At 46.6% G+C, this 27,872-nt stretch overlaps 3 protein-coding genes across 4 annotated transcripts in view; 2 read left to right on the top strand and 1 right to left on the bottom strand.

Moving 5' to 3' along the window:
- On the top strand, positions 1,335 to 15,768 carry ZNF79 (zinc finger protein 79). 2 transcript variants are annotated; one of them, XM_018055808.1, is made up of 5 exons: positions 1,335 to 1,691; positions 6,643 to 6,728; positions 8,721 to 8,847; positions 9,373 to 9,468; positions 14,355 to 15,768. In XM_018055808.1, the coding sequence occupies exons 1-5, from the start codon at positions 1,676 to 1,678 to the stop codon at positions 15,524 to 15,526; spliced, it is 1,497 nt and encodes a 498-aa protein (XP_017911297.1). In that variant the 5' UTR covers positions 1,335 to 1,675; the 3' UTR covers positions 15,527 to 15,768. The 2 variants fall into 2 exon arrangements, with proteins under 2 accessions (XP_017911297.1, XP_017911298.1); XM_018055809.1 differs by lacking the exon at positions 8,721 to 8,847.
- RPL12 (ribosomal protein L12) lies at positions 17,497 to 21,721 on the bottom strand. Its single transcript, XM_005687157.3, has 7 exons — positions 21,563 to 21,721; positions 20,960 to 21,033; positions 19,201 to 19,299; positions 18,812 to 18,893; positions 18,155 to 18,241; positions 17,706 to 17,818; positions 17,497 to 17,546 (listed from the first exon to the last, which is right to left on the bottom strand). Exons 1-7 carry the CDS (start codon positions 21,597 to 21,599, stop codon positions 17,541 to 17,543), a joined length of 498 nt encoding a protein of 165 aa, XP_005687214.2. The 5' UTR covers positions 21,600 to 21,721; the 3' UTR covers positions 17,497 to 17,540.
- Positions 21,780 to 27,872, top strand: part of LRSAM1 (leucine rich repeat and sterile alpha motif containing 1) — a 34,384-nt gene continuing 28,291 nt past the window's right edge. The window contains exons 1-7 of the mRNA XM_018055810.1: positions 21,780 to 21,840; positions 22,153 to 22,387; positions 23,977 to 24,080; positions 24,590 to 24,646; positions 25,134 to 25,178; positions 26,381 to 26,458; positions 27,486 to 27,554. Coding sequence (XP_017911299.1) covers positions 24,009 to 24,080; positions 24,590 to 24,646; positions 25,134 to 25,178; positions 26,381 to 26,458; positions 27,486 to 27,554 — 321 coding nt within the window. The 5' untranslated portion in view covers positions 21,780 to 21,840; positions 22,153 to 22,387; positions 23,977 to 24,008. The remainder of the gene's footprint in view (positions 21,841 to 22,152; positions 22,388 to 23,976; positions 24,081 to 24,589; positions 24,647 to 25,133; positions 25,179 to 26,380; positions 26,459 to 27,485; positions 27,555 to 27,872) is intronic.

The following is a 27,872-nucleotide window of genomic DNA, read 5'->3' on the forward strand; positions in this document are numbered from 1 at the left end:
CCAGGGAGATCCATCTCAGCCTTCTGATCTCCAAAGTTGTAAGCCTAAAAATCACACAAGCCTAAGGTTCAGTTCAGTTTAGTTGCTCAGTAGTGTCCAGCTGTTTGCGACGCCATGGACTGGTCACATGAATCACAGCCTTGTCTAACTCAAAGAAACTATGAGCCATGCCCTGTAGGGCCATCCAAGATGGACGGGTCATGGAGCAGAGTTCTAACAAAACATGGTCCACTGGAGAAGGGAACGGCAAACCACTTCAGTAGTCTTCTCATAAGAATGCCATCAACAGTAGGAAAAGCCAGAAAGATATGACACTGAAAGCCTAAGGTAGAGAAGGTTTTATCTCAAAGAGGTCTGTGGGTGTGAGTTGTCTCATGGAGTGAATCCCAGTAAGTTCATAGAAGACCCCACAAAGTTAGAATTATATTGGGAAAGACACTACCACCAGTGATTAAGAGGGACAGAGACAAAATGGAAAGAGGTTCAGGACCCCCAAACTCATTTCTGCTGCCCAAGTAATACATTCTTCTCTCCTTAACGTCAAAAAATATCTCTAAAACTAAATTGATCATTAGAAAATTGCTTGATTAGTGAAGATCAACAGGCTTGTGGGAAATTTTCATCAATGCTCTGAGGAAGCCCACTTTGAAATATCCCCTTTGGCAGCACAGAAGCCTCCAAGGGCCGACTATTCAGGAAACTCCTTCCTCCATAATTCTGATCGAACTCTATTAAGTGTGCTCCTGCCCCTGAAATTACTGAAAGACGTTCCTTCTTGGGAACGTCTGATGGATACTTCGAGCGTTCCAACCCAACCTGTGACTGCCCTGTTCACAGAGGGGGCCCTCACTTCCTTTACTCCCCCGCCCTAAACTCTACGTTGGACTCACGAAGACCAGTGAAGGTGGCTGGGGTTGGGCCCTGAGCTGAAGGACTAGCTGAGCCGCAGTCCTGGGCAAGTCAAATCATTGAGGAGAAACCAGGCGCTCAGCGACGATGCGTATCAGCGCCTGCGCTAAAAGCACCGCTCTCGGAGCCTTAGCGGCCAAGTTGCTTCCTATCGAAGACGCCCGGGTTATTCGATTCGGTGGATGGACCTCTGCGTGGCACGTACAACAAAGCGTGACGGGAAACACATTCTCGGAGCAGAAACAGCCGGAAGCCTGGCTAGGAAATACGGTCCACGAAGGTGTGTGGGTCACAGCCTCCTACCGAGAGCGACAAAAAGCCATCCGTCTGCAACAGAGCGCAGCGATTTCTGGGAGATGGAGTCCCGTGCGCAAGGAGGCATGTGCGCGTGTCCGGAAGTGACGCTTTTAAGGCGCGCCCCTCTTTCGCGCACAGGCAGGCCCGCGACCGCATTTTCTGAGCTTCGGGCGGTAGCCGTGTCCTGGAGCCTTTTCACGTAGAGGGCAGCGGGCTTTTTCAAGTGGTGTTCCACTAGAGACCGAGTCGGCAATTGTGTCACGGGCTCCCCAGCCGGGGCCCGGCTGTGGCTGTGGAGACAATGAAAGACCCACCGGACAGGACGGACCCGGCTCAGCCCCGCAGTCTCAGATTCGGCCGTTGAGGGGAGAGGCCTGCGAGAAGAGTCCAAAGCGGGGATGGGGCCGCAGTGAAGCGACGCCGACGCTCAGAGAACTGCTGGGAGGCGGTGGCGCGAGGTGGGACCCAGATGCTGGAGGAAGGAGGTGAGAAGGAGTGTTGGAGCGGTTCGTGGCTTCCAGCCTGCGCGCCAGTGCTGCTGTGTGACCCGGTTCCGAACTCAGCGGTTATCCTTTCCGCAAGTAGTTGGGGACGGTCCTTTTTTGAATAATTATGGTGTCAAAAAAAATTGAAGAGCTCAGTCCTGAATCATCTCTGAGTATCCTGTTCCTGACTCTGATTTGTTGACGTACCTATGGCATTAAAAAGTAGAAGTGGGCCCTGGAAAGGAAAATGAGACGTGCTCAGGGCCTGCTCTATTGCTTCTGATCTTCCAGCCTTCTTGAAGCAACCAGGGATACTCAGAATGGGAGCCTGTTGGCTTCCCGTGATACTGAGGGTGGGTTCAACCCAGTTGGATTGTGAAATCTTGGCGAATCCTGGGAATTTAGAATCAGAAGGCTAGGATTCCTGTTTAAGCCGGGGGGTACCAGCCAGGTCTCTTGACCTGTTTCTTCATTGAGGAAAAGGTAAAATGACGTTAACTACCTCGTTCACCTCTAAGAACTGTAAGCATCAAATAAGATGATGCTTTTGAAAGCACCTTGAATGCTTTACAGAACAGAACAAATGTGTATGTAATAGTAACCACTGAGGCATTGCCGTCCTCTGCTAGACCAGGAATCGGTCTGTCACTCCTCAAGTGCAATTTCACATCCAACATTTCACATCGTCTTCCCTCAGACCCGGGAACACAAGCAGGATGATTATCCTCCTCCCCATAGTACCAAAGGTGAAATACGTACAATGGATGGGTACAGCTCAGTAACATGAAGTCTGTACTAAGACCAGTGTTCAGACGTGTTTACTTTTTTTAGAGCTGTTCCCGAAGACTACACTACCACTCTTGTTTTTTTTTTAATTGCGATATAATTTGCATGCTATAATACTAAATTTGAAAGATTACAGTTCAGTGGCTTTTATTATATTCACAAAGTTAGGCAACCATCGCGACTGTTTAATTCCAGAACATTTTCATCATCTCACACTACTCCACAGTCTCCTTTCCTCCTAGTCCCTGGCCAACTATTCATCGTTCCGTCCCTATGGATTTGCCTGTTTCATGAAAGGAGAATCGTACAGTATATGTGTCTGGGGTCTTTCCCTTAGTATGTTTCAAGGCTTATCCATGTCGTAACATGAAGTGTACTTCCTTTTTATGGCCAAATAATATTCCATTACATGGATTATACCATGTTTTGTTATCTGTTCCTCAGGTGATGAACATCTGAGTGGTTTCCAGTTTGCGCTATTATGAATAATGTTATAAACATGCATGCAAACCTTTTCTTTTGGTCGTATTGTCATTTTGCTAGGGTTTATGCTTAAAGGAGGAATTACTGTGTAACTATGGTAACTCTATTTAACTTTCTGAGGAACTATGAGACTGTCTTCCACAGTGGCAGCAGCATTTTACATTTCTAGTGGCAGTGTATGAGAATTTCAGTTTCTGTACATCCTCACCAGGCTTTCCTGGTGGCTCAGTGGTAAAGAATCCCCTGCCAATGCAGAAGACACGGATTTGAGCCCTAGTTCAGAAGAGCCCTTGGAGAAGGAAATAGCAACCCACTGCTGGGAAATCCCACGGACAGAGGAGCCTGGCGGGCTCTAGTCTCAGAGTTAGACACGACTTAGCGACTGAGCACATAGGCATTCACACATCCCCATCAGCACTTTATTTTAACGCGTCTTTTTTATTTTAGCTCTTAGTGTTAGTCGCTCAGTCGTTCCCGACTCTTTGCGACCCCATGGACTGCAGCCCTCTGTCCCTGAGATTTTCCAGGCAAGGATGCTGGAGTGGGTTGCTATTTCCTTCTCCAGGGGATCTTCCCAACCCAGGAACCGAATGTGAAGTGGTATCTTACAGTGGTTTGATATGTATTTCTCCAGTAACTAAAGATGTTGAGCATCTTTTCATATACTTACTAGCTTTTTGTATCTTATTTAAATATCTACTCAAGTCCATTGCTCATTTTTAAGTTGGGTTATTTGTCCTTCTTTGTTGAGTTTTTAATGTGGAGAATTCTGTATATATTTTGGATATTAGACCCTTAGAAGTTGTATGATTTGCAGGTCTTTTCATTTTGATAGTGTCCTTTAAAGCACAAAGTTTTTTATTTTTATGAACTCCCACTTAATTTTTTTTCCTTGTACTTTTGACATCATGCCTAATAAACCTATTGCCTAATCAAAGGTTATAAAGATTTATATTTTCTTCCAAAAGTTTTAGCTCTTACATTTAAGTCTAATCCATTTTGGGTTCGTTTTTATAGATGATGTGAGGTAGGAGTCCAGTTTCATTCTTTTGCATGTAGATATCTAGGTGTCTCAGCTCTATTTTGTTAAAAACAAATTTAATTTCTTGGCCTTCTTGTTGAAAATAAGTTGTCCAGAAATGTATGGATTTATTTCTGGACTCTCAGTTCTTCTCCACTGATCTGTCTCTCCATTACCAGTACCACCCTACTTTAATGACTGTTGCTTTGTAGAAAGTTTTGATATTGTGAATATGAGTCTTCCACCTTTTGTTCTTTTTCCAGATTGATGGTTCTATGTCCCGTGCATTTCCATATGAATTTTAGGAGCAGCTCCTAAATTTTTATTTAACAAAACAGCTGGGATTTTGGTAGGACTGCATTGACTCCAAATTAATTTAGTGAATATTTTTGCAGTCTCAGGATTATTGTCTTTCAGTCCATGAACAAGGATGGCTTTTCATTTATTTAGATCTTCTATAGTTTCCTTTAAGAATATTTGGTAGTTTTCACAACTGACAAAGGATTAATTTCCAAAATATACAAGCAGCTAATATAACTCAATACCAGAAAAACAAACAACCCAATCAAAAAGTGGGAAAAAGACCTAAACAGACATTTCTCCAAAAAAGATGTACAAATGGCTAACAAACACATGAAAAGATGCTCAACATCGCTCATTATTAGAGAAATGCAAATCAAACCTACAATGAGATATCACCTTACACCGGTCAGAATGGCTGTCATCAAAGTCTACAAATAATAAATGCTGGAAATGGTGTGGAAAAAAGGGAACCCTCTTGCACTGTTTGTGGGAATGTAAATTGATACAGCCACTATGGAAGACGGTATGGAGATTCCTTTAAAAATTAGGAATAAAACCGCCATATGACCCAGCAGTCCCACTCCTAGGTGTATACCTTGAGGGAAAAAAAATTTGAAAAAAACACATATATCCCATTGTTCATTGCTGCGCAGTTTACAATAGCTAGAACATGGAAGCAACCGAGATGTCCATCAACAGATGAATGGATAAAGAAGTTCTGTTACTTATACACAGTGGAATATTACTCAGCCATAAAAAGGAATGCATTTGAGTCCGTTCTAATGAGATGGATGAACCTAGAACCTATATACAGAGTGAAGTACGTCAGAAAGAGAAAGATAAACATCATACTAATGCATATTTACAGACTCTAGAAAAATTATACTGAAGAATGTATTTACAGAGCAGCAGTGGAGAAACAGACAGAGAATAGACCTATGGACATGGGGTGAGGGGGGATGTATGGAGAGAGTAACATAAAACTTACATGATCATCTTTAAGATAGCTATTTTTAAAAATGGAGACTTTGCTGTGTGGCTTAGGAAACTCATAGGGTCTCTGTATCAACTTAGAGGGGTGGGATGGGAGGGAGACGGGAGGGAAGTTCAAAAGGGAGGGGATATATGTATACTTACGGCTGATTGTGTTGCAGTTTGACAGAAAACAACAAAATTCTGTAAAGCAGTTATCCTTCAATAAATAAATAAATTTAAAAGAATTAGACAAAAGATTTTTAAAAATTTGGTAGTCTTCAGTGTAAGACTTGCACTTCTTATATTCAGTTTATTCCTAGGTGTTTTGTTGTTTTAATGCTCTTTTAAGTTTCATTTCTAGATTGTTCATCGCTAGTTATAGAAATATAGTTGGAGAACTATTTACTCAATCCTTTGCCCATTTTTAATTGAGTTCTCTTTTTATTGTTTGTTCACATTGTATCCTGCAAGCTTGCTGAACTTGTTTAGCTACGCTAGTTTTTCCTGTTGATTCTTAGGATTTTCTGTGTACAAAATCATGCCATTCACAAATAGAGTTTAAATTTTTCCTTTCCAATCTGGCTGCGGTTGATTTGTTTGTTTGCTTGACTTTGCCTAATTGCTCTGGCTAGAACTTCCAGTGTAATACTGACTAGAACTGACAAGAGCTGACATCTTTGTCTTGTTCCTCATCTTAGAGGAAAAGCATCAGTCTTTAGCTCTGGGCTTTTTGGAAATGGCTCTTAGCAAGTTAAGGAAGTCCCCTTCTGTTCCTGGTTTACTGGAGGTGTTTTATAGCGAAAGGTGTCAGATTCTCTTAAATAGCCTTTTGGCGTTCACTGAGATGATCACATGGGTTCCCCCCTCCTTTGTATTAATACAGTGTATTATAGATAGCTTTTCATGTGTTGAAGCAACCTTGCATTCCTGGGGTAAATCCCACCTGGTCACTACCTCTTCTTTTGATTAAGCAAATGTCTTTAATTTGTAGAGCCACTTTCTCCAAAGAACTTAATTGATAATAGTTGTAAGCTGTATATTTACACGCCAGGCATTGTGTCAGCTGCTCTGTCTGCGTTTAAATCTTCACAGGAATTTTACAAGGGATCACATAGAAAAGTTGCTGGGAAGTGGTGGGTCTGGAATGCTTGTGAGTCTTTACAGTTTAATGCCTCTCTGTGACTGAGTGGACTGATGGAACTTCTGAGCTGGAAAAGGAAATGCGAAAATTTATACCCCATTGCAGTTCTACAAATTCAGCCCCACTGAGCCCTGGGACCTATAATATCATTTGAACATGCTCTTCAGAGTGAGAATGTGAGGCTTTCTAGTTTGGTGAACTGTGAACTTTTTTGCCTCATTGGTTTCTTTCTCTTCCTCCAGAACCACCTTCTCCAGACCCTGCCCTTCCCCAAGAGGAGGACACAGAGGAGGAAGGAATGGCAGCTGGTCTCACAGCAGGGCCCCAAGTAAGTCGGAAATTTACTCCAAGAAGCAGTCTTTAAAAAAAAAAAAACAACTAAGGGTGCTTTTGGTTCTTTGTAGAAACCCTGGAAAGTGTAGACAACATACTACCATCCCCCCCGAGTCCCCCTTACTCCTACAAAGAAATAACACTTAACATTTTGATTTGTGTCCTTTTAGATACTTTTTTTGTTGTTGTTTTCCCAGAGATGATTTGTCCTGCTTTGAAACCTTTTTATTTCTACTTAGTAGAATTGGATTAATATTCCCCCGTTTCATTAAGAGTATTCTACAGAATTATTTCCAATAAACTCCATTTCATAGTCCTTCTGTGAAGGTAAGCACTGTCTTCTCCCTTTCTTTTTCTTGGCTAGACTAGGAATTGATCTGTTTTCATTTTTAGAAAGTCAGTTCTTGGATTTCCTCATCAATTTTAATCTTTATTAAAAAACTTTTAGTAGTTTTTTTTTTTTGCTTCCGCTTTCCTTAGATTTATTTTAAAATTAATATTTTTAATCTCTTGAGTTGAATCCATAATTTATTTTCCTCCTTTTTTGTTCAGATATATTGAATGTTTTTGGCTGTGGTCTTAATGTTTTTAGATATGCCAAAATTGTGGCTTTGGTTTCTTGTCTGCACATGTGGCTGGGCCCCATGGAGGATAAAGTTTGTGTCCCTTCTCCACACAAATTATGCAGGTATAGTGTCATTGCAGGGTGTAGCACTTTACAACTCTATAAGCTCAACCTTATTAAATTACTCATTTCTTCCATACCTTTACTTTTTGGTTTATTTTGTATTAACTCTGTCAGTAACTGAGCTATTTAACATCTCTCACGGCTATCATAGTTTAAATTTCTCCTTGTATTTCCTACAGTTTTTCCCTTATGAATTATATATTTGTTATTTGGTTCATAACCCTTATATCTTCATAGTAGATTTTACTCTCTTGATTTCTATAAAAAGACCCCCATGTTTTTAAATATTTCCTTGTTTTTAAAAATGACCCTCTGTCCCATTTAAAGCATTTCTCAGTGTGAAGATGTATTGGAAGGACAGGTAAAATTAGAAATCAGGAGATTAGTTAAGATTTGGGAAATGCTACTGGCTTAAAACAAGGCAGTAGTAGGGGCATGGACAGAAATGTGTGAATTCTCATGCTATTGCGGAGGAAGAACAAACATGCATTTGACTTGTGGGGAACTGCAGGGAACGGGAAGATAACATCCAGGTGACTGACATGGCCAACAAGGTACATGAAGTTACCATTTCCTAAGCTGATAATAGATAAAGATGTCCTCGCCTCCACGCCTGTGCTCACGATGCCTCCCCTGCCTTGGATAGCCTTTTCTTTCTCCATCTGAGGAACCTGCTCCTTCAAGGCCAGCTTGGTGGTTGCCTTCTCTCTCTGCGGTCTTCCCTGAGTGTCCTCCTCCTACCCTCCAACTAGGATTCCTCTTCCGTTATCCTAGGAACTAGAATATCCCTCTCTTTCACACATTGTTACAGGTGGTTGCAGACGTGCCTGGCTCTCCTGCTTACTGTAAGATGTCTGAGTTCATGGGAATATTTATTCAACGTTCTGCAGACATTCATCATTCACATTCTTTGCTGATTTGCAGCTGATTCCTTGCTGCATAAACTCACGCATTCTAATTTTGTTTTCTCTGTGTTGGTGCCTTTAATTCCCGAGCACCTGTTAGTTTCTGCCCAATTACTGCTCATGGATATACATATATTTCTTACTATTTATATATAAAGTCTACAAGAATTATACACATGTGAAGACAGAGAGACTGTTATTTATTTTCATGCATCAGTGTCCAGTATAGCGTTAGGCATATAGGAAGTGATCAGTGGTGCTTTTCTGGATCCACCCCAAGTCCTTTCAGAGACCTTTAGTAGGTTCACTAACCACCACACCCAGAGCCGCCAGCCTCCCTCCCTCCTCACATTCTGAGGGCTCTGGGCAAGAAGGACTGTGCTTGTTGTTTCAGGGATCCACACCTTTCAGCAGTGTGACTGTAGATTTTACCCATGGGGGATGGAGGCAGTTGGCCCCTGCTCCGAGGGACAGGTTCGAGGAAGGGATGCCAGAAAAGTCCAGAAACCTGGTCTTACTGGGTAAGGAAACCATTCAAAATTCAGGATCTGTTCAGTTCTGAAAATCTGTGGTACTTCGCAGCCTTGAGTGAGCCTGAGTGGCTCTAATGCACCAGAGGGACAGTGTTTATTCCTCCTCGTTCACTAATGAACGGTCTCTGCATTCTGGGTTGGGAAAGAGGCAGTTTCATTTTGTTCCCCCTAGAGGCCATACCTCCACATTTTCCTACTTCCCAGGAGGGGTCCTCCATAGTCAGTAAGTTCCCATCATCCTAAGTAACTTGCTTAGGAAGGGCTTGCTTAGCTCTCTGACTTGACCCCTCCATGAGGCTGTTTCTTTATCTCTTTTCAGAAATGCTGTAAAGACTTGAGCACCATCATCTGTCTTATTTACTGCTGTGTCTCCTAGTGCCCAGCACCAAGTCAGTGCTCAGCATATTTATTGAGTGAATGAAATGAATGACCTGCTCCCCCTCCCCCAGTTCTGGGTAGCTATTTATACTTAGGGCAGATCTCTTAAGTCCTCTTCTTTTCCCCTTTAAATAGGACTTCCAGTTTCCCAACCTGGTATGAACTCCCAGTTGGAACAAAGGGAAGGTTCATGGATGCTCGAGAGAGACGGCCTAAGGAATGCCTGTCCAGGTGAGTGAGCAAGGCAGAGTCTCAGGAGCAAAAGCCCCTTTGAAAACATTTGAATATTTTAACAACAAGGGAGGTAGGTATTGCTATCTCACTTGTATAGATGAGGAAAATAAAGCTGAGAGAGGCTGACTCACTGGTTCAGAGCCTCCCAGCTAGAAAGTGGCCAGGCTGGGTTTGCAGCAACACCAGTCAGGCTCCAGAGGCCTCTGTTCCATACCGTCGCCTCAGGCTCCCCAAGCTGGGAGGTATGTGGAAGCACAGGTGGTGGTGCCGCCCCCAGGAAATGAGAGTCGTCTTTGCTGGCCCCGCTTATTCCCTGCTTCAGGGTCACCTCACTGAGGATCTCGGGTGCCCACCTTTACCCATCCTTCACCTGTGACACCTGCTGCTGCTCCCCTATCTGACTGACTCTTTATTGAATTCTGCACCCCATCTTCATGGCCATGCTGGAATTTTCTAAAGAGCTGACGCTAAGAAACTCAGGAAAAACAAAAGCACAGGAAACCATAGTTTCTATGTATGTTTAGGTCTTACTGCTCATCTAAGGCTGCTCACTCCACCCTCACCTTCATATTTCAGTCCTTGCAGGTAAATGACCTCTGGCAGGGCCTGTGGTCAGGCCCAGCTGTGGCAGGGCAGCTACTTTTGATATTTTGAAACTTAAAGCATCAGAGGTACAAATGAGCTTAACAGCTTTAAGGTGACAACATTTTAAATTTTTCTAAAAATGCAGCCTAATGCTTTCATATCTGATTATGGTTGCTCTTAGTCAATGAAAACAAAACAAAGCCTCTGGCTTATTTTCCACATGGTTTATCTGCACTCTCTTCTTCCCATTTTAGCCTCTCTCTAAGCAGCCTGTCACATGTCACCTCAGTCCTTGTTGTAACTGCAGGCGCCATTCACACTTGCTGAAATACTTCCCTTCACAGGGAGCCTGACTCCCCTGCTGCTTCCTTCCCCCTCGCCACACCCCTTCCCAGCTCACCATCCTTGTTAGGCAGGACCTTTTCCCTTGAGTCCCGAGACCCTGTATAGAACTTCAGAGATGGAATGCAGGGTTTTATGGCAGTAACTGCATTTTCCTGGGAAAAGGTTTCTTCAGTCTCAGAGGGGTTCAGGAGCCTAAAAAGGTTACTGAAGAAGATTCAGATCACCAAATTATGAGAAACAAACGTTGGGAAAAGGTGTTACCATGAAAAATCTGTGCCCTAAGGTATTAGTGTAGCGTATTAGGGTGGAAGCAACTTTGGATATGGACCCATGAAAGATACACCAGGAGCTGGCTTGCTGCATATCAAGTACCTGGATTCAGAGTAAATCACTAAATTTTGATCATCTGTTTCTATATCTTAAAAATGTGGATAACGAAACCTGTCTTACTTGACAATACTAATACATATGAAAAAGGTGTTGACAGTGTAGGACTGTATTAATTCTGTGATAAGTGAGGTGATTGGAGTTTTAAATCCGGCTGTTAGAGTAACTAAAACACTGCCCTGGGGTGTTCTACCTCTGCTCTGAGGCCCCACAGAGCGCCTGGGCATCGCTGAGCCTCACGGGCGGGTTCAGGGTTCCCTGTTATTCCATCCCATCCTTCCACAGTAACAGACAGACCCAGGGCTTGGATGTGCCTTTGCCTCACTCCTTGGTCCATGCCTGGGGTTGTTTTATTAATAGCTACTGGAGGTGCAACAGAGAAGATTGAGTCCCTGCTTATAGAGTTGCAAGGAACGTAAATAAAATGAGTAAACAAAGTAACTGGTAGAATGTTGAAGAGTGGTGAGCACTGTAAGAATGGTGAGCACTGTAAGAACAGTGAAGGCTGTTCTGCTGCTGCTGCTGCCGAGTCGCTTCAGCCGTGTCCGGCTCTGTGCGACCCCGTAGACGGCAGCCCACCAGGCTCCCCCGTCCCTGGGATTCTCCAGGCAAGAACACTGGAGTGGGCTGCCATTTCCTTCTCCAAGAAGGCTCTTCTAGATTGGATGAATAGAAAAGACCACTTTGAGGAGGTGACATTGGAGTTGAGATCTGAAGGAAGAGAATGAGCCAGCTGTTTGAGTGTCTGGATAAGGAACATCCTGGGCCACACCATGTGTGGAAGCTTTGAGTGGAAATTAGTTTAACTTGTGTTAGGGTCAGAAGACCCTAGGACTCAGTGAACAAGAGAGAGTGCTGGGCAGGGCAGCAGATCATATAAGATTCAGAGGCCATGGAAGACGTTCAGGTTTTATCCAAGTAGGAAGATAGGAAGCCACTGAAGGTGTTGAGCACAAAAAGGATAATATTTGATTTGTGTTTGAGAAGATAACCTGTGGAGACTAGACTTTCAGGGTTAAAGACCAGAAGCAGGGAGATCAGTTAGGACATAACAGTAAGAGGGTGGTGGTGGGTCAGGACAAAGATTCAGGGCATACTTTGTGTTACAGCCAACAGGACTCACCAGGGATTGGATGTGAGAGACAAGGCATTAACGGTGACCCTGGTCGGAGCAGCTGGGTGAATGGAAAGGCTAAGTCACCGACTAGAAAGGGAAAATCACCACTTCTATTTTTGGGTATATTCGGTTTGAGATATTATTAGAGTGTCTTATACAGGAGCCCGGAGAAGGCAATGGCACTCCACTCCAGTATTCTTGCCTAGAAAATCCCATGGATGGAGGAGCCTGGTAGGCTGCAGTCCATGCTAAGGGTCAGACATGACTGAGCGACTTCTCTTTCACTTTTCACGTTCATGCATTGGAGAAGGAAATGGCAACCCACTCCAGTGTTCGTGCCTGGAGAATCCCAGGGACGGGGGAGCCTGGTGGGCTGCCGTCTGTGGGGTCGCACAGAGTTGGATATGACTGAAGTGACTTAGCAGCAGCATACAGGAGCCGGCACTCAGGAGGGAGGTGAGCTGAGGCAAGACAGTTCATGAACATCACGTGGTCTTTTTTTTTTGTCTCTATGGCCGAGCATGAGTATCTTAGTTCCCCAACCAGGGATCAAACCTGTGCCCCCTGCAATGGAAACACGGAGTCCTAACCTGTCCTAACCTTAATTGCTCCTTTCTCCTACTGTTTCTTCTATTACCATTTTTCTTCTTTCCATCTTTGACTCAGATAAGACAGTCAGTTTTTGAGAGCTGTCAGAGTCATCTAAGGCCTAATACCAAGTGACATAGAGATACCTTCAACCCGAAACAGGGACTTCTGTGCTCTTGGTAGACTGGGCTTCAAATGCACATGCAACTTACAGGGAAAACTACTTAATGGGAAACATTTACAAGACAAAGGTTCAAGATAATAACAAGCAGTCATAGAACACTTGCTGTTCTGGGTCATTTGTGTTTTAGCTCATTTAGTTCTCATAATTCTGTAAGAGAGCTACATGCACAGATAATAAATCCAGGGTATACTAATTTGCCCAAAGTCGTATCAATAGTAGGAGGTAGGGCCAAGATTTGAACCCAGGCAGCCTGGGTCAAGGTTCTCTATAGAAATTCAAATAAAGGGCACCTGAAACTAACCCGTTTTCCTAAATAAGGTAGAAACAGGAAGAACCATTTCAGGAAAATTGACCCTTGAGAAAAGAAGCTCCGTTGCCCTCCCTAAAACTCCACTCTCCTTAGCTATAAGCCTCTATGGAGACAGACAGAGATGTCTGGGACCAGAAGGTTCAATTAGTTTTAACACTTGCCAAATATTATGTTAACTCACACTTTAAAGTTTTCTCTTAAAATGAATGTGGTCCCAAAGAGGAATAATCAATAACTTATTATAAAAATAATACTGTCATTGGAGGACATTAGAAATATACATAAGCATTGAAGAAGATAAAAATTACCCCTGCCTAACCCCACAACCCAAAGACAACACAGCTTACCTTCACATTATATAGTTTGCCAGGGTTTTTTCAATAAATACCTTTCTACAAAAGGAATTACAGTGCACAGATTACACACATGACTTAACTGCTAAATAGTGTCTCTTGATTGGCTATACTATGGTCATTCCTTGTTATTAAACATTTAGGTATTTGCTTTTCATTTGACAAATAATGTAGTGTTGAGAACAAATGATGTCAGTGCAGCTCTACATAATTTCTCATTAGTTCCTCAGGATAGATTCTTAGAAGTGGAATTCTGATGTCAGCATTTTAGACTCTGGACAGGTGCAGCCAGATTGCTCTCCAGAAAGCTCATCCCTGTTTATGCAGCCTCACAGTATGTGACATCCCACCTGCTACACCCTTACCAGCACTCTAGGATTAACCATTTTTTTGAAATCTTGCTGATTTGATAAGGTGAAAATGTTCATCCTGCTGGCATCAGTCATAAGCTTTTTAAAGTGAAAAGCTTCCAAACCTGCTAAGTAGGTTGCCCAAAACCATACTGAGAATTGTGAGAGTAAGAAGACAGCTCAGGACAACCCCAGGACTTGGCAAAAGCACAGGAGAGGTGTGTGTCTGAGGCAGGCTCAGGATCCACTGCTGCTGTTTAGAAAAGGGAGCAGAGGGTGCTCATATCTCTGAAAAGTTTTCTGGTCACACAGTTTAGAACAGAAGCATCCTGGGGCTTCCCTGGTGTCTCAGATGGTAGAGAATCTGCCTGGAAAACAGGCAGCCCAAGTTCAATCCCTGGGTCAGGAAGATTCCTTGAAGAAGGAAATGGCAACCCACTCCAGTATTCTTTCCTGGAGAATCCCATGGACAGAGGAGCCCGGCGGGCTACAGTCCATGGGGTCACAAAGAGTCGGACTAAGCAACTAACACTTACATACACATCCTGGGTGAAGCAGGGAACCAGTCCGCAAACAGGCTTAGCCCAGCTCCTTCAGCCTTCATATTGCAGTATCTTCTACCGCCCAAAGAATTTTAAAAATTACTTTTCTAAATTTTCTTCAGATTGGAAGATTATATCTGAATCACTACCTGAGCAAGACATTTCTGAAGAATCATTCCAAGATCCAAGTGCAGAGATGCCTTCTGGGGTGTCAGAGCACAGGAACAGTGAACTGGGGAAAAGCCTCAATCTGAGACCAGTCCTTTCTCCACAACAGAGAGTTCCTACAGAAGTGAGATCCCATAAATGTGACACACACACAGAGAGCTTTGGGAATAATGCAGGTACAGTTAAACCTCACAGAGCGAAGCCGTACACGTGTAACGAATGTGGCAAGGCCTTCAGTTATTGTTCTTCCCTTTCTCAGCATCAGAAGAGCCATACTGGGGAGAAGCCATATGAGTGCAATGAATGCGGGAAGGCCTTCAGCCAGAGTTCATCTCTTATTCAGCACCAGAGGATTCACACCGGAGAGAAACCTTATAAATGCAGTGAATGTGGGAGAGCCTTCAGCCAAAACGCAAACCTCACAAAACACCAGCGAACTCATACTGGAGAAAAGCCCTACAAATGTACCGAGTGTGAGAAAGCCTTCAGTGACTGTTCAGCCCTTGTTCAGCACCAGAGAATTCACACTGGAGAGAAGCCTTATGAGTGTAGCGACTGTGGGAAGGCATTCCGCCACAGTGCAAATCTTACCAACCACCAGCGGACTCACACAGGGGAGAAGCCCTACAAGTGCAGAGAATGTGGGAAGGCCTTCAGCTACTGTGCGGCATTTATTCAGCACCAGAGAATCCATACAGGGGAGAAGCCCTACAAATGTAACGCATGTGGGAAGGCCTTCAGCCAGAGTGCAAACCTCACAAACCACCAGAGGACTCACACTGGAGAGAAACCCTACACGTGTAGTGAGTGCGGGAAAGCATTCAGCCAAAGTACAAACCTTATAATCCACCAGAAGACTCACACTGGAGAGAAACCTTATAAATGTAATGACTGCGGGAAATTCTTCAGTGAGAGCTCCGCCCTTATTCGGCATCATATAATTCACACAGGAGAAAAGCCCTACGAGTGCAATGAGTGTGGGAAGGCATTTAACCAGAGCTCATCCCTTAGTCAGCATCAGCGAATTCACACTGGTGTGAAGCCCTATGAATGTAGAGAGTGTGGGAAGGCCTTCAGGTGTAGTTCAGCTTTTATTAGACATCAGAGACTCCATGCTGGAGAGTAACTGGGAACATAACTGAAGTGGATGGGGACCTGACCAGTAATTTGAAGGCATCTGGGGACATCTGATGTAAAGGCTTAGCCCAGAGCCACATGCAAAAGCACCTTTTAATAGTCACTATTTTACACCTTGCATGTGGTGCTCCTTTATCAACACTTGGTAAGCATAGACTGCCCAGCTCCAATTACACTGGTTTCAAGATTTACCTTTACCTCAGAAACATTGGTTTATAAAGAATGAATCAAGGACTTGGTTTCGTAGTCATCTCTGCTTGAACCAAGAACAGTGGCTGGGAACAAGTACTCCCCATTACAGGGCCACTAAGGTTTGGGGGAGTGGAGTCAAGTGAGGATGAGGATCCCAGGGCCAGTTGTTGCTGGAACGGGGATGGAAGAGACTCCCTGATGCTGCACACAGCCTGCACTTTCTGAGCTATTCAAGGGAACTGGCAAGTATTTACTGTCAAGAAAAGCACAATTGAGGGTGCACCCTCAGCAAGGTTCCTGCCTTTAAATGGAATCCCTGCGGAGGGAGGGCTTCCCTGGTGGCTCAGCTGGCAAAGAATCCCCTACAATGCAGACCAGGGTTCCATCCCTGGGTTGGGAAGACCCCTTGGAGAAGAAATGGCTACCCAGTACAGAACAAAATAAAAGTTATCTTTTTCCACCTGGGTAAGGTATCTTCCACCTGGAATGAGATAGCCACAGCATGTTACAGACCTAAGGCTATTAACTATAATATATATTGTTACAATATGTATAATTAACAATGGTCCTGTTAACTATGACTTTCACTTTAGAGGGAGGGCTAACAAGACTGGGGCCATCTGACAGCAGCCATACTTTCCTGGTTCAAAGCAAAGTGGGTCATTTTTCCTTTTCCCGCCTTCCTGACAGCCCAGTTATCTTGGATCAAGCTCTTTAGCCTGTTGGCCTGCTTCTTTGTCCTTTACACCAGCAGTGTAGATCCAAGCTGCTATAAGCTGCTTCCCTGGTGTTTTTTGATAAGGATGCTTGATTCCCCGTTAGTGGTCTACTGTGAGATGGTTGTCACCCCAGGCCTCCAGCTTTGATTCCTTGATGACTTTGCCCCATGTCCTGGAACCTTTCATCACTTCAGAGATCTGATAGTCCTTTCCAGTAGGAAACCTAAGCTTCCCTGGTGGCTCAGACAGTAAAGCATCTGCCTGCAATGCTGGAGACCCAGGTTCAAACCCTGGGTCAGGAAGATCCCCTGGGGAAGGAAATGGCAACCCACTCCAGTATTCTTGCATGGGGAGATCCTATGGACAGAGGAGCCTGGCAGGCTACAGTCCATGGGGCTGCAGCGAGTCTGAGCGCACACACAAAGCGCAAAAATGGGAGAGGAAAGCAACTAGAAATGAAAATCATAGGGCTGTCATTCCTCCCCAGAAAGCCCCTTCCAGGTTGGTATTTCAAGCTTTGGTCTCAGCACCTACGTGTTTGATGTTCATTTGTTGCATATCAATCAAGTGAGTGAGGAGCTCTAGATAGAAAATCAGATAGTAGCCTGCACCAAGCTCCTCTGCCCATGGAATTTTCAAGGCAAAAGTACTGGAGTGGGTTGCCATTTCCTTCTGCAGGGAATCTTCCCAACCCAGGGATGGAAGACTTTAACCTTGCTTTCACATCAACTTGAGATCAATCAAGGACCATAAACATCAGGTTCTTTGGTTGTCCCATCAGTAATTCTGAGCCCCAGCTGTGTGCTGGGATGGACAGCAAAGCCCTGGGCCTGCAACCCACCGAGTAAACTGGTTTGAGGAGAGCTCCTTCTACACATTCTCTAGTATGTTCAGCTCCCAGGTTTCCTTTCTGCCCAACAGTATTTTCTTGAGGTCAGAATGCTGTTGTCCAGACTGGCTTCATCTGTCACCTTGGCCCCAATGACCGCAATCTGACCACAAAGACTAGGCTACCCCCTCAAGGAAGAAGCTACATCAGAAAGTCCACTGGTTGTCAAATGATCCTTTATTTTTCTTTCTCCTTTGCAGTTCTTAACTCTGTGGGGGGGAAAAAGAAACCTCTCAGTAACAGGACAAAAAACTTTATCCCCGACTAGTGAGCATTTCTAGAACTTTCTACAGTATCTCAAAGGATACATTAGCTCCGCCCCCAGTCTTCACCTTAATTTTAACCGTATCAGTGCAGAAGTGACTTACAGCGGGGCACTCCACTGCGCCACTGTTGATATCATCTATGATGTCATGAGGGTGGCGGCCATCAACATTGCAGCCCACAGACTGGGCGGTCCCCAGGATCTCTTTAATGGTTCCTGTCATTAAGAAAAGGTGGAGTCAGAGGGGAAGTCAGTCCCTCGCAATTCTCAGATACCAGAGGGAATACAGGTGAGGAGAGGAATAAGGAGTAACTATTTTATCGATTACGGGAATAATATGCTCCCCTAATCCAAAACTCAGCACTCAGTATTATTTAAAATCTCCAAGTGCAAAACTGGCCACAGATCCCATTATACCCAGACTTAAACCGAAAGACACTCCCAATTCCAGGTCTTACAGAGTTAAGAAAGCCCCTTCTAATTGGGAAAAGGCCACTAAAGGAACACATCTCAAGTTACAGCTAAGGTGGCCCCAAATTGTTCTGCTCTTACCAGAAAGCTCTCTAGCTAGAGACCGATGCCGCATCTGCCGGGCAATGTTGACGATCTCATCAAAAGTGATGTTTCCACTGTGCTTAACTGCAGAAAAGAGAAAAGAGCAAAAGCTTTGTTACCACCTGAGGCCAGGGCAGACCACAGTCCATCTTCTCGCACCCATTTCTAGCCTGTTCCCATGCTTTCGGCACAGAGTCATCCACATGAAGAACAACCCTGTTTCCTAAGCTGGGGTTATTTTTAGCTCACCACTGGATTGCACCAGCCAACAGAAAACTGGTCAGGTGCAGTGGCGGGTGGCTAGACACAAAACCAAGTTTTGCTAACCTTACATGGAAGGGACTGTTTTGAAGAGAAAAGTGACAGGTTGGTTAAAGCTGTCCATATGTCATGTACATAGGAAGCTGCCCTTCCCCAATTACTGGTTATCTGTTTCTTCACCCTGTTTGACAGTTCCCTCCTGTATGTTCTGAGGGGATCTGTTCCACACCAGTGATTGGGCAGAGCCACAGGGCACTTGTTGGCAGTGCCTGGCTCTGTAACAGCTTAACAAACACCTTTGCCATCCCTGTTTCCTTAAAGGGAGCAAGTACAGCTGTCTGTTACACTGGATACACCACCACCCACAAGTTACCAGGGGAAAAAACCACTCACTGTTTTTCTGCTTCTTTCTGTCCCTTGGTGGTTCCTTGAGGGCTTTGATGATCAGGGCAGAAGCAGAAGGTACCACCTCAATCTGCAGAAGAGATGCTCCATGTGAATGAGCCCTATGCTACCCTCTAGCAAGAACCGATAATACCGTGCACTTCGGCTCTCAGGACCAGGGGCCAGACACTGTTGCCCAAATGTACATTCAAGCTAATCTTCACAACCAGAAACACAGCCTACCCTTCCCCAGCAAATGCTGATTTGCTCAGTGTCTCCACAGTGAGAAGAGTTAATATTTAAACCATGCTCTTAAAACAACCGTCCCCACAAATAAAACTGCTTTTAGCACCTGCCACCCAGGTATCCCCACCTCTGCCTGCCCTCAAACCAAGTACCTGGGCTTGTCTGTTCTGAATGGTCAGTTTCACTGTAATCCGCAGACCCTTCCAATCACCAGTTGCCTTGGCAATGTCATCACCGACCTTTTTTGGAGACTGTAGAAATACAAGGTATATAATCACACTGTGCCCTAACCAAAACCGATCTGAAAATCTGCCCAGTCCCTCTCACTTGGCAGCACACAAGAAAGCTTTCTGAAACACCTTTAACTGTGCCCACCTAATCAAGGTATGGCTATCACCATAATTAAATTGGAAAAATGAGGCTACGGGTTTAGTTTATCCAAGGCTGTAACCTTGAGGTTTAAGGCCACAATGGGGCCATGTTGCTTACCTACCCTTTCCTAGAGATCTATGTGGTATCTTTTACATTTGGATCACCAGGGGATCTTTAAAGATACCATGTTGCTGGTGTCTGACCAATCCTAGTCAACCTATGGGATGCAATCTGGGCATCTGCACTTTATAATTCCCTAAAGAGAATTATATAAAGGAGATTAAGCAATGAAAAATTGAAGCTTTTGAACTGTGCTGTTGGAGAAGACTCTTATTAAGAGAGTCCCTTGGGACTGCAAGGAGCTCCAACCAGTCCATCCTAAAGGAAATCAGTCCTGAATATTCATTGGAAGGACTGATGCTGAAGCCAAAGCCCCAATCCTCTGGCCACCTGATGCAAAGAACTGACTCATTTGAAAAGACCCTGATTCTGGGAATGACTGAAGGCAGAAGGGGACGACAGAGGATGAGATGGGTGGATGGCATCACCGACTCAACGGACATGTTTGAGTAAGCTCCAGGAGTTGGTGATGGACAGGGAGGCCTGGAGTACTGCAGTCCTGGGGTCGCAAAGAGTCAGACATGACTGAGCGACTGAACTGGAGAGGAGAGGTGTCCAGTGAGCGCTAGCTGAGCTAAGGGACAACAACGAGAAAGGCGGCCACTGCTTAAGCAAAACCATGATGGGATAACTTTTCAGACAGGAGACCACTGCCCAGAAAATAAAGACCTATTTATATTCAAGAAAAAAAGACGAATTAAGTCCAACCCCTCGTGTGTTAGTCACTCAGTCATGTCAGACTCTCTGCAACCCCATAGACTGTAGTCCACCTGGGATTTTCCAGGCAAGAATACTGGAGTGGGTTGCCATTTCCTTCTCCAGGACAGCAGGTAAAGCCAAGCGTATGAATCAGTACATTGAAAGCAGAGTTAATACTAGTTACTGTAAAGCGGCTGCCCACAATATAGGAGACCTGGGTTCGATCCCTTGGTGGGGAAGATCCTCTATAGAAATGGTAACCCACTCCAGTATTCTTGCCTGGAAAGTCCCATGAACAGAGAAGCCTGGTAGGGTACAGTCCATGGGGTCGCAAAGAGTCAGACAGGACTGAGCGACTTCACTGTAACATTCACAAAGGTCTTCATTTCACACCCCATTCAATCCTCCAGCAGCCATATGGCTATTTCCCTAAGTAGACCAAGCAGACAACAGTTTTCACTCTTGACTTCAAAAACCTCCTCTATCCCATCCCTCATGGACCCTCAGAGCAGCAGCTAAGACACACGAAAACTACAAGTTCAAGGAGCAGAATCCACCTTTATATACAACCTTCCTGCGGCGGCTGGTGCCAGTTCAGTGGCTCGGAGGCCTAGTAGGGGATGACAATCTGTCCCTGTCCACGGCACCTCAGAGGCAATCGTGTCTGCGCAGGCTGGAGTCTTACTTAGTAAGTGGCCCCCTCCCCCGGGGATGACTTACCAGACCCAGAGGGCCGATCTTGGGGGCCAGGGCAGACGTGGCACCGACTTCCCCACCGGTACACCTCAAGTACACTGGAAGAAAGAAAGAATTAGTGCCTCCGCAGAAACGGTTGCCCAAATCACAGCCTCCCCTCCGCAGTCCTCCTGGCGGGCCTGGCCGCACCACCGTTTGCCTCTTCTGGGAAAAATGCCAAGAGCGGGGAGCAAGGCAAGACACCCCTCCAGCCAAGGCGAGAACCGCTCCAAGCGCCACGTGGGACGGCGGCCTTGGGTTCGGCCACCGCTGCCGAGGCCCACACTGCATCGGTTTGGGGGCAGTTCCGCCGCCGGCCAACCCAGCCTAGGGAGAAGCGCCCGGAGACAAACCTTACCCTAAGGCGTGCGGGCTGCGAAGCCGCCACAGGTCCGAGGCCCATTAAGAATAAGAGAGTCGGCCACGACCGCACAGCGCCCTGAATGCAGCACCAGAGGGCAGGCCCCTAGGAGGCAGCGGCCTTGAGGCCCGACGTGGGAAAGGCCATCGGGGCAGGTGCCGCGGGCCGGACGGAATACGGGGAGGGATGCCGCATCCCGAAGCCCCGGCCACATCTAAAGCACGCACCGACTTTGATCTCGTTGGGGTCGAACTTAGGCGGCATGGTGGAGGCGGCTGGTGTCGGATGAACCCGGATTCGGGACGACCGAAGAAAGTTGCACCTTCGCCTCCTCCGAGCCGAAAGCCGAAAGACCGGAAGGTGGGACTTTTGCGCCGGATATAGACCCGAAAGCGCGACTGTCGCGAGAACTGCCGTCTCCGCCCAACCTTCCAGCGACGCCCTTGCCGCCATATTGCTTGTGGGCAGGCACCTGAGGCTAGCGGCTGGAGAACCCGGCACCGCGGTGAGCTGTGGCTAGGGGGTCTGAAGGGGGGTTCGGGGCAGTTGTCCCTGAGAAGGCAGACAACAGAGGACTGCTCCCGAGATCCCAGGCCCCGCTGTTCCCCATTCTCCCTTATCCTGAGGGTCACCCCATAGTCCCAGTCACCCAATCCCAGAGCCCCGCCCCTCTCCTAAGGTCCGCGTCGCATTCCAAGACCTCTCGGCCCCAGCGATTTCGGACCACCTTCTAACTTCCTTCGTGATGTATGCATTTTAGCTATTAGAACAGTTTTGTTAAGAGTCTAAATCCGGTCCAACTCTTAACTCTTTTAAGATTCTGCGGTCTTCAGTCTCAGACTTCGTCATCCTGGTCTGCATGACTTTCTGAGATTCTGAATTTCGATCCCCAGTTCCTTCGTTTGGAGGAGACCAGACTCTGCTCCGCAGGGGACGTGCAGTGCCCAGTGGCCTGCCACCCCACGTCCATGACCAAGCCCTGTGAGTGATCGGCCTGCCTTCAGGTCCACCCGAGGGAACAACCATCGGGACCTGTTTATCTGCACGGAAAGGTTGGGCACTGCCCACTCCAGGCTGGGGAGGATGGGTGTGGCTCTTCCTATCTAGGCTGGACGTCAGGGAGGGGATAGATGAGGAATGGACATCAGGGAGCAGATAGGGAAGAGCTGATCTAGGAGGGATGGAAGAGAGGTGGCCATTGGGGAGGAAGCGAAGGAAGGTTAGTCATTGGGGAGCAGAAGGATAAGAGCTGGTCATTAAGGAGAGATGGGGGAGGGCTGGTCTTAAATTATTCCCCATCCCTGCAGACAGGTGGGGTGACAAGAGGGGCCTGAGCCAGCTCTGCAGGCTAGGCCAGCTCCCCAGACAGCCCACACCTCTGTCGACAGAGACCTGTGATCTCTGCCCCTCCCCTGAGGAGGAGGTATATGTCTTCTTCAACTGCATCTCCACCCTGGCCCCTCTCTGCCCGGCTCTTTCTACTGTCCTAGGCCCTGAATAAATGTTTGTTAGATGTGTGGTGGTATGTGATTAACACTGTGCCAGGTACTGTGTTATGGGCTTTACAAATATGGAAATCACTGGCTCCAAATAGAACCAGGTGTTGGGAACATTATATTACACTTTATAGAAGAGGAAACTGAGGCTCAGAGAGGTGAGCCAAGGGGACATGGCTGGTGGGTGGCCGAGCTGGGATTCAAAAACAGTTAAACAAGCAAAATCATCCCAGTGTCCATGCTATTAACCATAAGCTTCTGTGTATGAGTGCATCCTGACCCACTGATGTTCCATATCAAGTACTGACATTTTCTGATACCGGGCAGGCAGTGAGTTCAGGACAGTGTGTACTGGGTGTGTGCTAAGTTACTGAAGCACCAAGGAGTTGGGCAAACACCACGGGATCAGGACTTGAAAGAGCAGAGGTTCCAGACTGGTTTGGACTACAGTCTAGCTTATAACCAGATAGCTGAACTTGATGAGCATCAATTTTGTTACTATAAAGAGGGCTGTGGTGAGAATCAAATGGGATCGTAATAACTGGGAGAGTGGCAAGTTACCTGAGAATTGCTTTTGAATTTTTATTTATTGATAATTCAGAAATGCCTTTGGTTACGATGTAGCTGAGTTCCCCAGGACCAAGGAGAGCACTGGCTAAGCCCATGTAGCATTAGGTGGTTTCCTGAGGCCACTCTGATAGTGTTTCAGGGGTTAGAAGTGATTCAACAGCCAAGGCTGTTAGAGTCCTCAAAAAGCCTCCTTGAAGAGGACCTGAGGAAACGTCTCCAGATCAACCCCCTTGTCTAACGTGGAGGAGAGATGGGGGCCCTGAACGGGGAATGGGTATGTCAGGGGCTCACAGGGGGTCAGGGGCAAATGTGGGCTCAAAGCCAGGTCACCTGGCTTGCTGCTGTGCTTTTCCACATCCTGCTGCTGCTTGTTTAGTCAACAAAGAACAAATGGTATTGAGCACCTGCTGTGCCAGGCTCGGGGCACAGATGGATGGTCACGATGGACATGGCCCTGCCCTCAAGGAGCATATAATCCAGCAGATGAGCTCCGTGCTCTTGTTACTGTACTCTGTCCAGGGTGTTGGGGGGCGGTGACAGATGCCCCAGGGCCTCACCCCTCTCCTCCACCCTAGTGTGGTGAAGATCGCTCTAGGAAAAAGGAAGGATGCCACTCTTCTTCCGGAAGCGGAAACCCAGTGAGGAGGCTCGGAAACGCCTGGAGTACCAGATGTGTCTGGTGAGGGAAATGGGTTTCCTCCAAGTCTATGCCCATCTCCACCTCCGCCCCAGGCAGTAGGGCTCCACGCTGCACTTCCCCTCTGCAGACTGACCACGCTTGGTGTGACTTGTTCACACTCTTCCCTGCCGGACCTCAAGCCCAGTTAAAGCCAGGATCGTTGGTGCACCTTCAGAATGGACTAGTTGAACCAGGAGGGTGTCTGCGATTCTTTGAAGCCGTTAATCCTATGTTTCTTTGCCTGATTTGTCCACCCTGGAAGGATGTTTTGCTCGAACCCTTTTCTTTTTCTTTCTTCTTCTTTTTAAAACGATTTATTTGCCTGCACTGGGTCTCAGTTGTGGCACGCTGCCTCTTTTAGTTGTGGCATGTGGGATTTGGTTCCCTGACCAGGGATTGAACCCCGGCCCCCTGAATTGGGAGTGCGGTGTCTTAACCACTGGACTACCAGTAAAGTCCTGGAAACTGCCCCCGCCCCCGGCTTTTTTAAAAATTCTTTTTATCCCTAGGCAAAAGAAGCTGGAGCAGATGACATTCTTGACATCTCTAAATGTGAACTCTCCGAGGTAAAGTGGGGTGGTTGGTGTTCTGCTTGTGAAGTTTTATCTGCTCTCTTTCTTGGCTCTGCTGTCCCTGGGAAACGATAGATGTGGACTGAGACTTTTAAGAGGCCAGAAGCTCTAGTCAAGAGATGTTTCCTTAGCTTTTGTTCTTGTGAGAGAAAACTGAGATGATCTTTTGGCCTCAGCATGGTCTTCAAGAGTCACAGAGTCCAGAAAATGCGCCCACAGATTCCTGAGGCCTTGGGAGAGCCTGGGATTCTCTGTAGGACATCAGAGATCTGTCTTTTGCCCCTCGGAGTTCATGATGGGGATGGGGTGGGTAGTTGGGGAAGTCACTGACAGCTGATTGGAAGGGCTGACCACCCAGTGCGGCTTCCTCCCAGCCTTCCCAAGGCTTAGACTTACTCACTTCCTGCCCCTTCTTCCTGCCATTCGACAGGTTAGACACTGGCAGGAGGGGAGGCACTGATTCTTCTTTATCTTATCTTAGATTCCATTTGGGGCTTTTGCAACATGTAAAGTTCTGCAGAAGAAGGTGAGACGGATCTACATTTTCAGAAAAGTATTCATGGCATGTTTGCTTGTTTGAAATCAGGTGGGGATCCTGGCGTAGACATCCCTCTCCTCTCTGAATGGCACACTTTCCACCTGCAGCAGGCGTCCTCACAGGGGAGCAGGCCCTGGCATCAGGCAGCTCTGGCTGGGCCCCGCCTGAATTGGGCAACTTCCTTACACTCTTACATCTCAGTTTCTCCATCTGTGAAAGGAAGACATCCATCGTTCTCCACTCGCAGAGCTACTGTGAGAATTAAATGAGTGACAGGAAGCTAGAGATGAAGATGTAAATGGCCTGAGTAGAGTGCCTGCCACATAGTGGACACTGAGTAACCACATTGTTATTAATAGTAAAAATCACACTCATTTCATTCTGGTCAGTTAGGGAAGGTTAAGAGTGGAATGAATGATTTTTCAGAAAGGCATTGCAGCCTTGTATGCAGGTAGGTAACAGTATTCTAAATGAAGTGTCTAAGAGCAGGTAGGTGAAATGTGTTCTATGACAACAGAGGAGTGAGCTTGACATTGAAAGTATCCATGTAAGGGCCAAAGCCTAACAAAAATAGTAGCATGTGACTCTGATTGAGCGTCTGATCATGTCCCAGCCCTGGACTGAGTGCTTTCTGTCTCTTAGCGTTGGCAGCCCTCAGAGGCAGGAATTTATCATTCTGTTTTCCCCCAGGGGCTTCCCTGGTAGCTCAGTGCTAGAGAATCCACCTGCTAATGCGGGGTTCGATCCATGGGTCAAGAAGGTCCCCTGGAGAAGGAAATGGCAACCCACCCCAATATTTTTTCCCGAGAATCCTGTGGACAGAAGAGCCTAGTGGGCTGCAATCCATGGGGTCACAAAGAGTCAGACACGACTGAGAGACTAGACAACAATGACATTTTCCACAGATGCTGTTGAAGCTGAGGGACGTTAAGGTCGGGACAGCTGCACGGGGATCGCTTCTCGGGATGGAAGGAAGAATTAGACTCTGAGGTCCCTTTCAGTCTTGAGATTCCAGAGTTTACGGTCATCTGGTTTTCCCGTGTTTGGAGACGTCGCTTGTGATGTCTACAGGAGAGAGCGCTGGGCCGGGCTGACCGCTGGTGCCCAGTGCCGCGCCAGCTGCCCCACCTCCAACCTCCCTCCCTGCAGCTCTCCTTCAGCCTAACATGCCGAAACTCTTTCCCACGCAGGTGTTGATCGTCCACACGAATCTGCTCACCTCCCTGCTCCCTAAATCCTGCAGCCTCCTGAGTCTCGCCACCATCAAGGTACTGGGGCCCTGCTCCCAGGGGGCAGCCAGCATGCCCCTCCCGTCACGTCTCGGCTGTCAGAGTTTATGCCAGACGTGCCTCACGTCATCAGGACTCTGGGCATGATCAGCATGGTTTATCAGGTGCCTCCTCTGGGCCTGTGTGCGGTGAGGTTGCAGAGAACCAGCCGCAAGCCCCGCCCTCAGGGAGCTTACCCGCTAGGTGCAAAGGCAAACCGTAAACTCGTGGAAAGGCAAAGTGGCAGAGAACAGGGAGACCAATGGGCCCAGACAGGAAGCAAGAGGAAGCAAGTCAGTGCGTGGAAGCGCGGTGAGCTGAGTGACTCCCTCCTGACAGCTCCCCCAGGACAGAGGCTGGGACGTGGTCACAGTGGACGGGAGGCAGGACCCCCGGGCTGTTCCCCATAAACTTGAGCTGTGACCGAGGGTATGCACGCGGCAGTGTAGAGACTGGCAGCGGAGGCATCAAAGTGATTTTTATGGCTAATGCTGGTGTGTAGGGACTAGGGGTAGTTCTTCTCTTTATTGTTCTGGTCTAACACGCTTTATTTTTATAAGCGGGAGAAAGATAACATTAAAAAGCTTTCCTATTCGTGTATGTTTATATTTAACTATATGTATTTTATACGTATATATATATCTCCTACCCCATTTTGCTCATTTTCGTTGTTAAAAATATTAGCAAATACAGTTAAGCATAAGGAAAAACATAATTTCACACTCTAGAGAACTGCTATCAATATTTTATTGCATATTTGGTCGTCTTTTACTATGCAAATATATATCTAGACCATGAGGAGTTTTCAACATGAATATGTACACATACTGGATAGATAAGAATGAAATGGTATAATACTTACAAAAACAAAAGATGGAGTGGTCCTTTAGTTGGGGAGGAAGGGGTTGGTACTCTTGAACACCAGAGGCCCGGGGGCACCCCCACCACACCGTCTCCCTGGAGCCTGAAATCGCGGGGGCTTTCTCAGTCGGGGACTTCGGGTGTTCCACTTGTCTCCCTTCTGCAGGTTCTGGATCTTCATGATAACCAGCTGACAGCCCTTCCTGACGACATAGGGCAGCTGACGGCCCTGCAGGTACGGCTGCAGGAGACACAACCCACCTTTGACCCCCTAAGTAAGAAACTGCAGCCGCACAGACCCAGAATGTTCTGGTCATGCTCCAGCCAGGGCTTGGGTGCCGCTGGCTCCTCTGCCTTTACTATTGAGGTGCCCAGGGGTGGCGCCAGCCTTGCAGTCTGGGCTGTGGGCATCTCTCCACCGAATTTTTGGCATGTGCGTTGGGATTGCATCGTTAGCTCCCACAACTTTACAGAAAAAGAGCGCCCAGCGAGTCCACCATTTCCGAATGGTGAATTCAGCTCTCCGGCTCAGTGTCTCGCTTCTGCTTCTTGT

The sequence above is a fragment of the Capra hircus genome, chromosome 11 (genome assembly GCF_001704415.2).
Source record: "Capra hircus breed San Clemente chromosome 11, ASM170441v1, whole genome shotgun sequence".
Classification (NCBI taxonomy): domain Eukaryota; kingdom Metazoa; phylum Chordata; class Mammalia; order Artiodactyla; family Bovidae; genus Capra; species Capra hircus.

Bases quoted from the DNA above. Each gene is read 5' to 3' on its own strand.
- ZNF79 (XM_018055808.1), top strand. The intron at 8,848-9,372 runs GTAAGGAAACCA...CCCTTTAAATAG, and splicing joins CAGAAACCTGGTCTTACTGG to GACTTCCAGTTTCCCAACCT. The intron at 9,469-14,354 runs GTGAGTGAGCAA...AATTTTCTTCAG, and splicing joins CCTAAGGAATGCCTGTCCAG to ATTGGAAGATTATATCTGAA.
- RPL12 (XM_005687157.3), bottom strand. From the start codon at position 21,599: ATGCCGCCTAAGTTCGACCCCAACGAGATCAAAGTCG. The intron at 21,034-21,562 runs GTGCGTGCTTTA...TCTTTCTTCCAG, and splicing joins CCCCAACGAGATCAAAGTCG to TGTACTTGAGGTGTACCGGT. The intron at 17,819-18,154 runs GTAAGAGCAGAA...TCTTAATGACAG, and splicing joins TCTAGCTAGAGAGCTTTCTG to GAACCATTAAAGAGATCCTG.